Below are 14,878 nucleotides of genomic sequence, written 5' to 3'. Positions count from 1 at the left end.
GCTTGTGCCCATTGCCCCTTGTCCTGTCACTGGGAACCATTGAAAAGAGCCTGGCTCCATCCTCCTTAAACCCATCCTTTAGATAGTTGTAAACATTAATCAGGTCCCCCCTCAACCTTCTCTTCTCCAGGCTAAAGAGTCCCAGCTCTTTCAGCCTTTCCTCATAAGGGAGGTGCTCCAGTCCCATAATCATCTTGGTTGCCCTACGCTGGACTCGCTCCAGTAGTTCCCTGTCCCTCTTGAACTGGGGAGCCCAAAACTGGACACAGTACTCCAGTTGTGGCCTCACCAGTGCAGAGTAGAGGGGGAGAATGACCTCCCTCGACCTACTGGCCACAGTCTTCCCTATGCAGCCCAGGATGCCATTGGCCTTCTTGGCGACAAGGGCACACTGCTGGCTCATGGATAATTTGCTGTCTACCAGGACCCCCAGGTCCTTCTCCTCAGAGGTGCTTCCCAGCATGTCCGCCCCTAACTTATACTGGTGTTTGGCATTCTTCCTCCCCAGGTGCAGGACCCTACACTTGCTTTTGTTGAACCTCATTTGGTTCTTCTCTGCCCAGCTCTCCAGCCTGTCCAGGTCACGCTGGATGGCAGCACGGCCCTCTGGAGTGTCGGCCACCACTCCCAGCTTGGTATCATCAGCAAACTTGCTGAGGATACACTCTGTCCCCTCATCTAGGTCATTAATGAATATATTGAACAAAATTGGACCAAGTATTGACCCCTGAGGGACACCACTGGTTACAGGCCTCCAACTGGACTCTGTGCCGCTGATCACAACCCTCTGAGTTCTGTCACACAGCCAGCTCTCGATCCACCTCACTGTCACCTCATCAAGCCCATACTTCCTCAGCTTCCTAATGAGGATGTTATGAGAAGCTCAACATGAGCCAGCAATGTGCGCTCACAGCCCAGAAAGCCAACCCCATCCTGGGCTGCATCCCCGGCAGTGTGGCCAGCAGGGCAAGGGAGGGGATCCTGCCCCTCTGCCCCGCTCTGGGGAGACCCCACCTGCAGTGCTGCCTCCAGCTCTGGGGCCACCAACATGAGAAGGACATGGACCTGTTGGAGCGGGGCCAGAGGGGGCCACAAAAATGATCAGAGGGCTGGAGCCCCTCTGCTGTGAGGACAGGCTGAGAGAGTTGGGATTGTTCAGCCTGGAGAAGAGAAGGCTCCGGGGAGACCTTAGAGCCCCTTCCAGTACCTAAAGGGGCTACAGGAAAGATGGGGAGGGTCTTTATCAGGGAGTGGAGCGATAGGATGAGGGGTAACAGTTTTAAGCTGAAAGAGGGTAGATTTACCTTCGATATTAGGAAGAAATTCTTCACTCTGAGGGTGGTGAGACACCGGCCCAGGTTGCCCAGGGAAGCTGTGGCTGCCCCATCCCTGGAGGTGTTCAAGGCCAGGCTGGATGGGGCTTGGAGCAGCCTGGTCTAGTGGGAGGTGTCCCTGCCCAGGGCAGGGGGGGTTGGCACTAGATGATCATTAACGTCCCTTTCCAACCCGAACTTTTTTGTGATTCCATGATTCTGAAAACAGCACTGTCTGTGATCAACTTTAGCTCTGTTGACAGTTGCTGTGCTTACTCCTAAGCAAAAACAGAGCACACAGCCTTATCCGGGACAACTACTTGCCTGCAGGAACCCAAAGGCTCTCTGCTGACCCTGTAAGGAAGCCAGCGCCACACAGGGACTCCACATCAGCCCCATCCAAAACAACCAACGCTGCTCGAACCTAACGACTCACATTATGGTGGGCAGTGAACTGCTTTATGGCCTCCGGCAGCCCTGCGAAGGGTACCGCAGCGGTGCAAGGTCAAAGGCATAAGGTCTCTGCACAGCGGGAAACCACCGCCACGAGGCTTTCAGAAGTTAAGCTAGACAGAAGGGATTGTCAGCAGCAGGGAAAAGAGCAGCTGTTCATCCTGCCAGTAAAAACAAAAAAAAGGAGAAACCAGCTCACCACCACTTCCGATCGGATGTGACAGCTCTGTCTGAGGTCCTCAGCAAAGCCAGCCCGTGTCACAAGCGCAGCAGGAGACGTAGGAGCTCCCAAGCGAGGGGGAAGTGGAGAGCCCCGGCTCCAGGGGTGCTGGGGGGCAGCCGCCGAAAGCCACCCCCGCCACAGCCAGCACTACGCACCGGCTCACACACGCCTCGGGACGGAGCTCAGGTCCTGGTTATGTTCGTGCCATGACCCCGTTAATGCTGGTGTCCCATCCTGGTGTTCCTCCCCGAGCAGGGGGTGGGTTTCTCTAAGAAAACCAGAGAGCACTCGTTTCCGATAGCTGGGGAAATGAAGAGCCTCTGGCACTCTGTGCTGGCCAGGGGGGACGGCTGCAGGCAGCCTGTTCCCAAACACAGCAAAGCGTTCCCATCAGGCCCCACGCGCCCCTGGAAATAATTCATTTTTTTGTGGAATTCAGTCACTTAAAAAAAAAACAGCAAAAAAACTCCCAAAAACACAAAAAAAACCAACCAAACCCAAAACAAAAAACAAAAAAAACAGAAAACCCCTTCCACAGGCTTGCAGCAATATTTTGTCTGTAAATAATCTAGAGAGCAAGGTCACATTCCCAAGGGAAAGCGGAGGAAGGGAGGGTGGGCAGGGGGGGAAGCAGCGTGCGGAGCAGGGGGGTGCAGCCTGGGGCCCTGGGCACGGCCGGGCGGGGGGACAGCGGAGAAAGGGGACCTGGAGGTAAGAGGGCAGGTGATTTCACCTTCCCTTCGCTGGCTGTGGCGGAGGGGGAGCCGCAGGCACTGAGGTCTTGGCAGAAGCCAGCACTGCCCTCTCGCAGGCTCTCGCACGTCTCTGCGCTCCGGTCCCTCGTCTGCCAAGATGGGGACAAGTGACACCAGAGCCTGCTGGCTGGCAAGGACGGCAGGAGCCGTTAGGTGGTGGGGACGGGCTGCCCCGCTCGCCAGGGAGCATCTCACACCTCTGCTGCATCACCGCCACGATGGGAATGCAGAGCGCTCCTGGGGAAGCAGAGGGTGTCCTGACCGGGCTCTCCCTACGGGCACGGCATGGGATGCGCTGATCCCGGCATCCCCCGCTGCTCGCTCAGCGCCAAAAGCCCGCGTTTCTCTGGGTTGGCGATGGAGCGGGCTCTCGGCAGCCCCAGTGCAGTGGCCGGGGCACGGCGCCCAGCTTGGCCCTGCCAAAGGGCAGCTCCTCCGGCAGAAAGGAGACGCAAACCTCCCCCGGCTCGGCAGTGCCAGGAGCTGCCGGAGTTCAAAGCTCTCCGCCGGCAGCAAGGGGAGCTGGGAAACCACCCACAGCCCTGGATCGAGTGTAGAGCAGATGGCAGAACAAACAGCGCCGGGATTTCTGTTTCACATAATCTTTTGCCCTACTCGCTCCCACGTTTAACCTTTTACTCCTGTGGAACAGACCTTCTCTTGGAAAAAGTGACCAGAAACACTGGAAGCGTTTGGGAGCGGCAGGTGGTGCTCTGCTCCGAACATCACCAAGGACAACCCCTACAAGACCCCAGAGGATTTTCTTTTTTTTTTCTTTTTTCTTTTTTTTTTTTTTTTTAAGATCCAGGCTAGTTTTGTGCTATTTTGGGCCCTTTTCGAAAGATTTTGAGAAAATCATTTTTCTTTGTGCTGGGTCCGTGAGCCTGCCTTGTGCCCCGTGCAGGAGGGGTGCCCACGGCGGGGCTGCCAGCAGGGCTACTGCAGGGACACGTTCTCCAGGGCATGGAAAGGTTAGGGGAAAAAAAGAAAGAAAAATGAGGAAAAAAAAAATCAAACCCTGCACGTGTTTTGCTGACTTCTCACGTGCCTGAAAGCTCAGGGGGTTCTGTGGAGTTTTGGGATGGAAAAACCCTGTATGGCCTGGCTGACTCAGCAGGGCCGGGTGGCACCGGCAGCAGGCGGTGGCCGTGCCACAGCCCCACGGTCCCGGCACAGGGGACACTGTCCCTGCCCCATGCAGGGCTGCGTGAGGAGACAGGACCCAGCCCAGGGAGGAACCCAGCCCTCCTCAGCAGAGCTGGCACCTCCCGGATCACCTCCCACATTCTGCTTGACAATCACAGGATCACAGAGTGGCAGGGGTTGGAAGGGACCTCTGGAGATCATCTAGTCCAACCCCCTGCCAGAGCAGGGTCACCCAGAGCAGGTTGCACAGGAACGCGTCCAGGCGGGTTTTGAATGTCTCCAGAGACGGAGACTCCACCACCTCTCTGGGCAGCCTGTGCCAGGGCTCTGACACCCTCACAGGAAAGTTTTTCCTCATGTTCAGATGGAATTTCCTGTGTTCCAGTTTGTGCCCATGACCTCTTGTCCTGTCCCTGGGCACCACTGAAAAGAGCCTGGCCCCACCCTCCTGACACCCACCCTTTAAGTATTTATAAGTGTTGGTAAGATCCCCCCTCAGTTGTCTTTTTCCAGACTGAAGAGACCCAAATCCCTCAGCCTTTCTTCCTAAGAGAGGTGTTCCAGTCCCCTGATCATCTTGGTAGCCCTTTGCTGCACCCTCTCCAGCAGTTCCCTGTCCTTCTTGAACCGGGGAGCCCAGAACTGGACACAGTACTCCAGGTGCGGTCTCCCCAGGGCAGAGGAGAGGGGGAGGATGACCTCCCTCGACCTGCTGGCCACACTCAATGCCACCATCCAGCTTGAGTGGGACATGCTCGAGGAACCCACATCACTCACGGGCTCCCAGTATAACAAGGTGCAACATTTAAAGCGCCCACTGCGCACGTACCAGGAAACAGGCGTTTGCCCTGCGTGTTGAGCACTGCCAGCTCTCGGCTGCCGCTGGCCTCGTCGCGACCGTTTTACAAGGTTATCCTCCACCCGATGGGTGGAATTCGTTCTTGCTCATGCATCGTAACCCTGAGAAAGCCACCGAAGCACCCTCCACCCAGGACAGCACGACACGGCTGCTCCTCGCCACAGCCCTGGGCTCGGCACCCAGGCGGCAGCACGGCCGCGCTGCCAGGGGCAGGACCACGCTGGGTGCACCCCAGCACGGCCACCCTTCCCACGGGCAGGCTGTTGGGACCGACAGGGGCTGGGGAGAGGCAGGAAAGCCCCAGGATGGTGAGGGCATGGGGCAGGGCAGGCAGGAGGGTCCACGATGGGTGCCAGGGGTTCGGGTGCTTTGGTGCAGCTCCCGGAGAGACCGGAGCCACCACTGCCTGCCCTGCACCGACTCCTCACCGGAGCCACGCGGCCCTGCCTGCATTTCATGAGTTTCCAATGGGCTCATCGTACAGCTTCACAATTAACACTCAGAAATTAATTATAACAGCCTGGGATTCTTCTAAAGACACTAATAGCGACGAGGAAGAAGCCAACCAACCTGTTAGCTCAGCACTCCGCAGGCGGTGCTTTCTCTCTCGCCCTTCGACGAGGCCGAGCCCCGGCGCACTGCTGCTGTTCTGCGTGGCAAGTGAAAAGCGCCAGCACGAGCTCCTGGCTTCGACGTCGGGCTGCCCGTAGCACAGCTCCAGGCACCACGGCCTGGTCCTCCCCGGGGGGCAACGCAGCACCGACAGCTTCCCGGCGCCCAGCCTGAGCCAGGCCATCATTCCCCAGCCACCCTGCTGGATACAAGCTGCATTGAAAAAAAAACAAACAAACAAAACAAAAAAAACCCAAAACCACAAAAGAGGCCGTATCCAAAAGCTGTAAGTGGGTGTGGGGTCCCTGCTGTTACACACCATGTGCTGCGCTGTGCAGAGACAAACAAAAGAGCAGCTTGGGTCAAACACAGGAACTCCCTCACTTGAACTGTTGTCCCAGGTCAGAACCATTAAAGGGATTAAATCCAGAGCGCGCAAACCCCTCTGCGCTGCCAGCAGCATCTCTCTGCACACAGGCTTTTCTAATTCCCAGCGCTGTGGCCGCTCTCACAACCGGGCAATCGTGGGTTTCAGCAGCTCCAAAAGCTGGCGTGGTCCCCTGCTGAATTAAACCAGCCGTTTTTATAGGCTTAATTCTTAACTAACAGAAACGTGTTAATGCACGTTCAGCTCTGACACCAAATGGGTGAGCATCCAGAAATGATGAGATCGCCAATTTGTGAGTATCGGTTCCAGGCTGCAGCGCTGGAAACGTGTCACGGACATCACAGGTTGGGCAGAAACAAACGGCCTGTGTGAAAGCAGACCGATTTGAGGAGGAAAGCCAGGTCCTCTCTTCCTCCTCTCATTTGAATAAAACAAACAGACCAAGCCCAGGCAGTGAAAAAAATCCAACAAAACTATATTGTCAGTTGAGCACAGAGCTGACTTTCAGACTTCCTACGTTTGGCTTCAAGTAAATCGAGATATTACTCTTTTTATTTTTAACTCTGCTCCCATTTAAGAAGTTCAGTTTGTGACAGGGTAATTGTTAAAAAGTTTGAAGGTAACATTGTTAAGTGCTCCTCGTAACAGCAGCGTTCAGGAAGGAATCACACTGGCCCTTTTTAAACCCGCAAGCGAGTCGCTTCCCAGCTGCTCCCCCCGCACGGCATCTCCTCACTCGGCACCAGCCAGCTCCACGCTGCTACAGGAAGCGGCCAGAGAAACAGAAGCGAAACCCAGAAGTTTGTTTCCATTATCCAGGCTGAATGAACGCAAGAAGTGAAATTATACAAACAAATGCCACGCGCTCCATCTTTTTTCTTCCTTCCAATGATTCTCTGGAGGTGGGGGGTTGGCTACCCAAGTAGCAAGAGGGGTCTCCCGTCCTAGCGGGGCTTGGGTACCAGCCTGCGGGTCGGACCCCTGCTGCACCCCCCAGGATGGCAGCACGCCTGGGCAGAAAAGGACGCGGCACCAGCACCAATGCCTTCAGCCAGACGTGCCAGACCAGATTTTTTGCATACCACAGCAAAGCCGCTCACAAACTGCCGTGTAACACCGTTCTGCAACTCGCATTTTTTGAACTCTAACAGCGTCTCATTTTTTCCAAGTCAAAAAGAAACCCACTGGCTAGTTCAACGCTCTTCAGAAGCCTGATGAAGAGATTTCTCCTTCCTTTAACGAGAAGGCAGCTGGGCTCCCGCGACAGCACTGCAGCCCTTGCCCATGGCTACCGTGGATGCCCCCTCAGAAGGGAAGGGTGCAGGGAGCAGGTGCAGCACCAGCAGATAACGCCAACCTAATGAGGTTAGAGAGGAACTTAATGAAGTTCAACAAGGGCAAGCGTAGGGTCCTGCACCTAGGGAGGAATAACCCCCCCATGCACCAGTACAGGGCAGGGATTGACCTGCTGGAGAGCAGCTCTGCAGAGAGAAACCTGGGAGTCCTGGTGGACAACGGGATAAGCATGAGCCAGCAATGTGCCCTTGTGGCCAAGAAGGCCAGTGGTCTCCTGGGGTGCATTAAAAAAAGCGTGGCCAGCAGGTCAAGGGAGGTCATCCTCCCCCTCTCCTCTGCCCTGGTGAGGCCACATCTGCAGTACTGTGTCCAGTTCTGGGCTCCCAGTTCAAGAAAGACAAGGAACTACTGGAGGGAGTCCAGCGGAGGGCTACAAAGATCATCAGGGGACCAGAGCATCTCTCTTGTGAGGGAAGGCTGAGAGACCTGGGGCTGTTCAGCCTGGAGAAGAGAAGACTGAGAGGGGACCTCAGATGAGGATCAAGGATCAATGCTTATAAACATCTAAAGGGTGGATGCCAAAAGGATGGGCCAGACTCTTTTCAGTGGTGCCCAGCGATGGGATAAGGGGCAACAGGCACAAACTGGAACACAGAAAATGTCATCTCAACATGAGGAAAAACTTCTTTACTTTGAGGGTGGCAGAGCACTGGAACAGCCTGCCCAGAGAGGTGTGGAGTCTCCTTCTCTGGAGATATTCAAAACCTGCCTGGGTTCCTGTCCAACCTGCTCCAGGTGAACCTGCTTTGGCAGGGGGTTGGACTAGGTGATCTCCAGAGGTCCCTTCCAACCCCTGCCATTCCGTGATTCTGCAACGGCTCCAGTAAGACCCCTGTGAACACCACTGTAAGCTGGGAACGCCACTTCTCCACCACTCAGCCCTGCAAAGGTCTCCGAATGCAGAGAAGTCTCGGCAGTGGTATGAGCGGCTCAGCCAGCTCCCGCACGTCTCTCCCCTCCCCTCGAGCACAAGACCCTGCCCAGCACTCAGGCGCCTCAAAGCCACCCACGATTGATGGCTTCTGCAGGCGCAGACACGTCGGGGCCCCAGCAGAACCTACAGCAATAACTGCCTGCTAATTGTTAGACAGGACAAGGTATCCACCACCTGCCCGGGAAGTACACCGACGCCAAAGAACTGAAAGCTGTCACGAGAATTAGACATTAAGCCTTGTGCTTAAACACCACCTACTCTCCTTCTGCATTTAAAGAAAGGAACAGCAGCGTCTTGCTTCCCTTTTCCGAGGCAGAAAAGAGGATCAGCAGCAGTTTTCAATTGAAATAGAGGACTTCATTGAGACAAACGGTCAGGCTGAAACTGAAAAAAAAAGAAATAAAAATTCAGAAGAGCCATGCAAATGTAAGTTAAACTGCCCTGAAATCAATGGTCTGGTCTTCCATCCTACATCTCCATGGTCCCCACAGCAGCAGAGTGGCTTGGGGAGCATGGCTCCGGCTGGGATGAGCAGGTTCCCCCCTGTGCCCAGCTCCAGTGGCCTGGGCTCTTGGGGGGCTGAGCGGAGCATCCTCGGGCATGGGCTGCCAGCAGAGACCGAAGCAGCCTGGCTCCAGGCGTCAGGAACCTACCGTCAGCATTGCTGCTACGCTGCTGAGCTGCACTGCAGTCTCCCAACTCAGCCTTACGGCTTCCCTGAATTCCCACCGGTTCTTCCAGCTCTTAGGAAATCTACCCCCAGCTTCTCCCAGGCTGGGGAAGAGTGGCAGGCACTCTCCAAGCTGCATCTTGTAAAGGGTCAGGTTCACGCCAAAGGCTGATGCGACTTGATTCAAGGATGTTTCCAGACCGTTTTCTTCTCTTTTCCAGAGCACGCTGTAAAAACCAGTATAACATCCTCTCTGCTGTCGCTTTAGTGGGGCCTGCCAGATCAGATTACACAGGAAATCAGGTTATACTGATATTTTATCTTTGTCCTGCTTGATATTGGAGAGACATTGAGATCCACAGCAGGATGTTTCCATGCAACACTACCTCTGTTTAGAGCATTTCTTGCCCTGTTTTTTGCCATGCTTTTCAGCGCGCATCTCCCTGAGCATCCCACCTTTTGGAAAGTACCTTCGCTCCCCAGCACCAGCCAGCTCACTCCCACCGTGGCCACCGTTTCAGGCACCCCAGAGCATCCAGCTGCCGCAGAAGCAGGCGCCGTCCTGGTGGGAACTGGAGAGAGGAACTGAGGAGGACGGTCCCGCACCCCGGGCTCTTAATCCTTTTGCCGAGAGGAGCCAAGAGGAGTTTAGAGAACTGGAAGTGGGAGAACAAGCAGACGTTTGTTCAGAGCGGGCGGCGCGAGGAGGGGGACCGCCAGCTCCTTCCTGCCTCCGGGGACTTACCGGTCCCTGAATGTCCCTTTTTGTCCTTCTCCCCACATCTGCAGCCGGTCAGCACAACGCTGCTCTGTCCGGTGTGGGGCCACAGCCCCCACCACATGCCACCCCCGGGGCCCAGTGGCCAGCAGAAGAAGCCGGGTGGCCACGGCCATGCCGAGCCGGCTGCCAGGCGGATCTTTCCCAAGGGGAAGTCTGCCACTCGCCGGGTGCTCTTCCCATGAAGGGACAAACCCTCTGGAAGGGCAGAGCAGCGGGGGCGACGGGTGGCCAGGGGGGGATTGAACACCGGGCATCAGAGCCACCAGCGCCACAAAAACACCTGGCTCGGAGACGGGAGCATGAGACCGCTTTTTACAAGAGCTAAGCCCAACACCCTCCAAAAATTACAGCTGCTCAGTATTACTAATCTGAGAAGGGCTGAATTCTGTCACCTATTGCTCAGTCATTATCGTAATTTCGTATCAGAAACTCCAGTTTCAGTTAAAAAGCGTGCATGTGTGAAAGAGAGAGGCAGCAGCAAGCCCTGGCAGAGAAGAAACAAGCTCTGTGGCTCTCTACCAGCGGGAGCAGCTCCTGGCGGAGCCTGTCTGTACCCAGCTACCGCAGCAAACTTTGGAAAGTTCTGGCCTACAAAACCACCGTGTTATTTCCAGTCACAGTGGTGAAGATGGGCCTTTTGGACTGGATTTTCCCCCTTAGGCTGCCTTACCCCTGGTTCTGGCTGCAGGACTCCTCTGCGACAGAGACTGGTGTCACACTGCTCCGGGGACGCACAGCTCCTCGTTACAGGTCAAAGCACCGGGAAGGCGCATCCACCAAAACACTCCCTGGCCGAGTACCATCACCCATCCCATCAAATAAGCAGAAAGCTGTTTTGTTTTTTTTTAAAATAAAAATACTTAACATTTATTCACCTTTGAAGTCACCATAGTAAAATTGTACACGCTATGAGTAACCCAGGAACGTTATTAAAAGCTACCAGAAACATAAGGCAATTTGTACAACCATTGAAAGAAATACACAGCATGTTGAAAACAGAGTGAAACATTACTCAAACAAGACAACGCTTGATACGCACTAGAGTGACAAGAACCAGCATTAAGTTTTAAACAAAAATAAAGATGTCATGGCTACAAGTATTATACAGTGATAAATACTTCAAAAATATATTAAGATATATGGAAATTCTCGCTTTCAAGGAAATCCAGAGAAATTCCAGCCCCCACTGGATTTCAATATACCAATTAAAGTTCAATATTTAAATTCCTTTCCTTTCAGTAAGAACCAGTACTGCAGCCATTACCATCCTGTATCAATACTTATCTTCTTGTAGTGTCATGAAATCAGCCTTATGTTAGATTAAGCCCTGATGCCGCTCGCATCACGGGCGCTAATTGCTCTAAATCAACCAATGAGTTGCCTTTCAGTAACAAGTGCTGTGCACTGCGTTTGAGGCCATAAACCATGTTAAAATCACAGTCAATGTTCGCCCACTTTACAGTATTAATGGAAGGCGGGTTCGAAGACTTGCCTCCGTGTAAAGAGGACGAGAGGGTTTAGTAGCAAGTCCACCCTAACGTTTTCCTAGCATAACATCGAGCACTCAGAAGTTACAGTACATGAACCACGCTAAAGTTTAGGTTACACCTTCAAAAAAGAAAGTCCAGAGGATGTTTGGAGCCGACAGGTTTCGAACATGCACAAATGGTGGTTTAGTACACATTTGTTTGTGCGATTACTGGGTAGCGAGTGAAGCAGTTTATAGCCAAGGGTTCGGTGACACAGTTTCCCGAGCCAGTTTAAAAATATAAACTTCTTCTTAGAGGGTCTGTTCTATAGAAAATAGAGCGAAATCTGGTAAATTGTCAGTTTTGAGAGTACTTTCCCATGGCAAGATCCATTCATCAGCCTACCGCACCACCAAGAGAAAAGCCAATCCTGCTATTCCAAACCCTGCCGCGGCCATGATCGCGTTGCTTATGGTACTGCTCTGGTCAGCCGGCTGGGAGCCGTGTGTGCCGAAGAAGCGACAGAAGCCCTCCTGGAAAAGCAAGAGAAAATGGGACATTTGAGTTGGTTGGCTTACAATCAACCGGATCTCTTTTAACTGGTCTTCGAGCACAGTTTGGTTCACACTGCCAGCACGGCGTTTGCCAGCTGCAGAAGTCTCCATTTTAACCACGAAAAGCCTAAGCCTGCTGCCTTGGGCACACAAAATTGCAGTGTGGGAGCCTTTGCACAAGGCGACTGAAAGCGGTAGCTGCAAGCGTTCGTATGCTTTGCTCAACAGACGATTGCAAACTTCCTACCGAGATGCTCGGCATGTCACTGCGTTACTTTCGCCCTTTTAGGCAAGTTTCTGACAGGAACTGCCAGCATTGTTCCCCCCCCCATTCAAGTCTGAGAAAGCATCTGAAACACAGGATATGGAAATTTCCACTTGAAAGACAGGAGCCCGAAGCCGGTCCCGTGTCGGTGGACGCGGGGCTGATTACACACTCCCTTGGAAGGTCCAAGTGGACACTGCGCAGGGCTGACCTATGACAGAGCAAAGCTGGCAGCTGCTCTCCCAGATCGTTATTTGTGATAATCAGAAGTGGCAGCAATACAACTCCAGATGGTCGTGTTTGAACTCTGCTCCGCAGATGTCTATGTAAACAAGTTATACTCTTTAATTTCTTCCGGAACTTTGTTCTTTACACTTTAATTTGTGCGAACAGGCAACGCGACTTTGCCGAGCGACAGTGTACGCCGCAGCCAAGCGCCACGCTGCGCTGAGCAGTCGGACGGACCAGTGACCACTGGAAAACCAAGTTCATTTTGGTCTCTGGAAAAGTCAACGAAACCAGTGGCTGCTTCCCCCCCCCCTTTTATTTTTAGTGCTTATTTGTACTGGCATCAACTATTCCACTGGGACTGAAAATAGGAAATGTGCAGTTCTGCGGGATAGCTGACATTTTGTGCAGAAAGGCAGGCAGAGCTGCACAGATGCCTTAAAAGCCGAGCTTTCAGTGTGCATCTCAGGGGGCAGGCAAGCAACAGCAGCCACAGCTTTACACCGTGACGTGCATTAATGCTGTTGCCACACGTCCTGCCTGGAGATAGAACAGAAACCAATTTTCTTTTCAGTAATTTGCCTTCCCAAGGTGCCGACCTGACCAGTTTTGGGGCAAGCCAGGGACCAGAGCAGCAGGTCCAGTGGATGGGCGGCTTCATCCACAGGCATATTTAAAGAGGGACGTCGGTGGCTTGCGTTTACACTTGGGAGAAGACCTGTGCCAGCCTGCTCTCCATAACCCAAAGCCCGTGGACTCAAAACCTTGTCCCTGACAAGCCACCACCATCAGTCACTCCCCCGGGGAAGACCTGAGCCAGTCAGTTCTCCGTAACCCAAAGCCCGTGGACCCAAAGCCTGGCCTCTGACAAGCCACCACTGTCACTCCCCTGGGGGAAGACTTGTGCCAGTCTGCTCTTCGCAAGCCCGTGGACCCAAAGCCTTGCCCCCGCCAAGCCACCACCATCACTCCTGTATTTTTAGGAGGCTGTGGCTTGGCAAAGCTGGCCACCGGCCCCTTCCGAGCGCTGGCCACAGCACAGGACCCCCACGGGCAGCCGAGAGACCCCCGCCATGATTTAGCCCAAGCGCTCCGCAGCCTCCCCCCGCGGAGCCCACCCCGCCGGGGCCGCGCCGGCCCATCACCGGCACCGTTCCCCGCCGATCCCCCCCCCGACCCGGGGCGAAGACCCCCCCCCCTTCCCCCCGCACGCCGGTCCCCGCTCACCCATCCGCCGTGCGCCTCCAGCCACTCGCCCCGCTCCTCGGCCAGGTAGGCGGCCAGCGCGGCGGCCAGGCAGCGCGGCCCCTCGCCGCAGCCCCGCTCGGCCAGCGCGGCGGCCAGCGTGCCGGCGAACACCACCAGGGCCAGCAGCCGGCCCCAGTTGAGGCCGCCGTCGGCCTCCAGCTGCTCCGCCACCCGCCCCAGCAGCGCCGCCGCCTCCCGCGGCTCGGCCCGGGCCAGCGGCGCGCAGGAGCGGAAGAAGGGCCGCTCCCGCCGCTCCAGCTCGGCCGCCGCCCGCCTCAGCGCCGCCGCCGTGGGGCTGGCGGGCAGCGCCGAGCCGCCGCCGCGGTGCTGGAAGTAATCCTCCAGCAGCAGCGCCGTCTCCTCCTTCAGCGAGCCCGGCATGGCGGCGGCGGCCCCGCAGCAGCAGCAGCTGCCGCCGACTAAGAGGCGGGGGCGGCCCCTGCGCCCGGCCCGGCCCGGGGCGCCGGGCAGCGCTCCCCTCCTCCGGGGCGGGGCCCGGCGACGGGGGGAGGCGACCGCGGGGCGGGGGGCGGTCGCCACCGGAGCGGCACGGCCCGCGCCGGGGACGGGCGGCGAGCGCCGCTCCCCCGCGGGGTCCGCCCGCGCCCCGGGGGCTCCGGCCGCCGACAGCCGGGGGTTCCCGACGGCGGGGGAGCAAAGCGCCGAGCTGCCGGGCGCTGGCTGCAAAATACCTTTTTCATATGTTTGGGGTTTTTTTTTTAAATTTACATCAGTGGCCCAAGCCTGGGTTCTGTGCATCCGAAATCCTTCAGGTTTTCTAGGGCTGTAGCATTGTGTACTCACCAAGCGAACGCAGGGTGGTGTTTGCTTTTTGATGAGCGTATCAGCGAAATTGAGGATGAGGACCGTTGTGGTGCAAAGGTCGGGCCCTCCGCTACTGCTGGTGTAAAATGAAATGGCTGAGAACAACACCAGCCAAGTGGTGTCATTTGCACAGGGCACAGCACCAGGGGGACATCTCGGCCTGACACCTCCCCTGCATCCCCTCACTCTGTTGAGACTCAGCTGCGTCCAGCTCTGGGGCCCCCAACATCAGAAGGACATGGACCACTTGAGCTGTTCCAGAGGAGGACATGAAGATGATCAGAGGCTGGAGCATCTCTGCCGGGAGGACAGGCTGAGAGAGTTGCGGGTATTCAACCTGGAAAAGGCTCCGGGGAGACCTTAGAGCCCCTTCCAGTACCTAAAGGGGCTACATGAAAGATGGGGACAAACCTTTTAGCAGGGCCTGTTGCAATAGGACAAGGGGTAACAGCTTTAAATTAACAGAGCGTAGATTTAGACTAGGTAGAAGGAAGACATTTTTTACGCTGAGGGTGGTGAAACACTGGCCCAGGTTGCCCAGAGAGGTGGTCAATGCCCCATCCCTGGAAACATTCAAGGCCGGGTTGGACGGGGCTCTGAGCAACCTGATCTAGTTGAAGTCCCTGCTCGTGGCAGGGGGGTTGGACTAGATGGCCTTTAAACGTCCGAGCTGTGCCCTTTGAGCTGTGAGTACCATCAGCTGCTTAACAGGTCATCAAAACTCCTATAAAAACCACCCCAACATTTATGGCAGGCCCAGCACAGGTACACCCAACTGGTGTTTCCTGCTGGGTGCCAG

At 55.5% G+C, this 14,878-nt stretch overlaps 1 protein-coding gene across 1 annotated transcript; it reads right to left on the bottom strand.

Annotated features, from left to right (window-relative positions):
• Positions 1-10,338: 10,338 nt before the first annotated feature.
• Positions 10,339-13,738, bottom strand: BCL2L10 (BCL2 like 10). The gene is made up of 2 exons (XM_063347149.1): positions 13,234-13,738; positions 10,339-11,492 (listed from the first exon to the last, which is right to left on the bottom strand). The coding sequence occupies exons 1-2, from the start codon at positions 13,633-13,635 to the stop codon at positions 11,361-11,363; spliced, it is 534 nt and encodes a 177-aa protein (XP_063203219.1). The 5' UTR covers positions 13,636-13,738; the 3' UTR covers positions 10,339-11,360.
• Positions 13,739-14,878: the final 1,140 nt, after the last annotated feature.

Source organism: Chroicocephalus ridibundus, chromosome 9 (genome assembly GCF_963924245.1).
Source record: "Chroicocephalus ridibundus chromosome 9, bChrRid1.1, whole genome shotgun sequence".
Classification (NCBI taxonomy): Eukaryota; Metazoa; Chordata; class Aves; order Charadriiformes; family Laridae; genus Chroicocephalus; species Chroicocephalus ridibundus.
The sequence above is the reverse complement of the archived record's forward strand: the minus strand, read 5'-3'. Positions and strand labels throughout refer to the sequence as shown.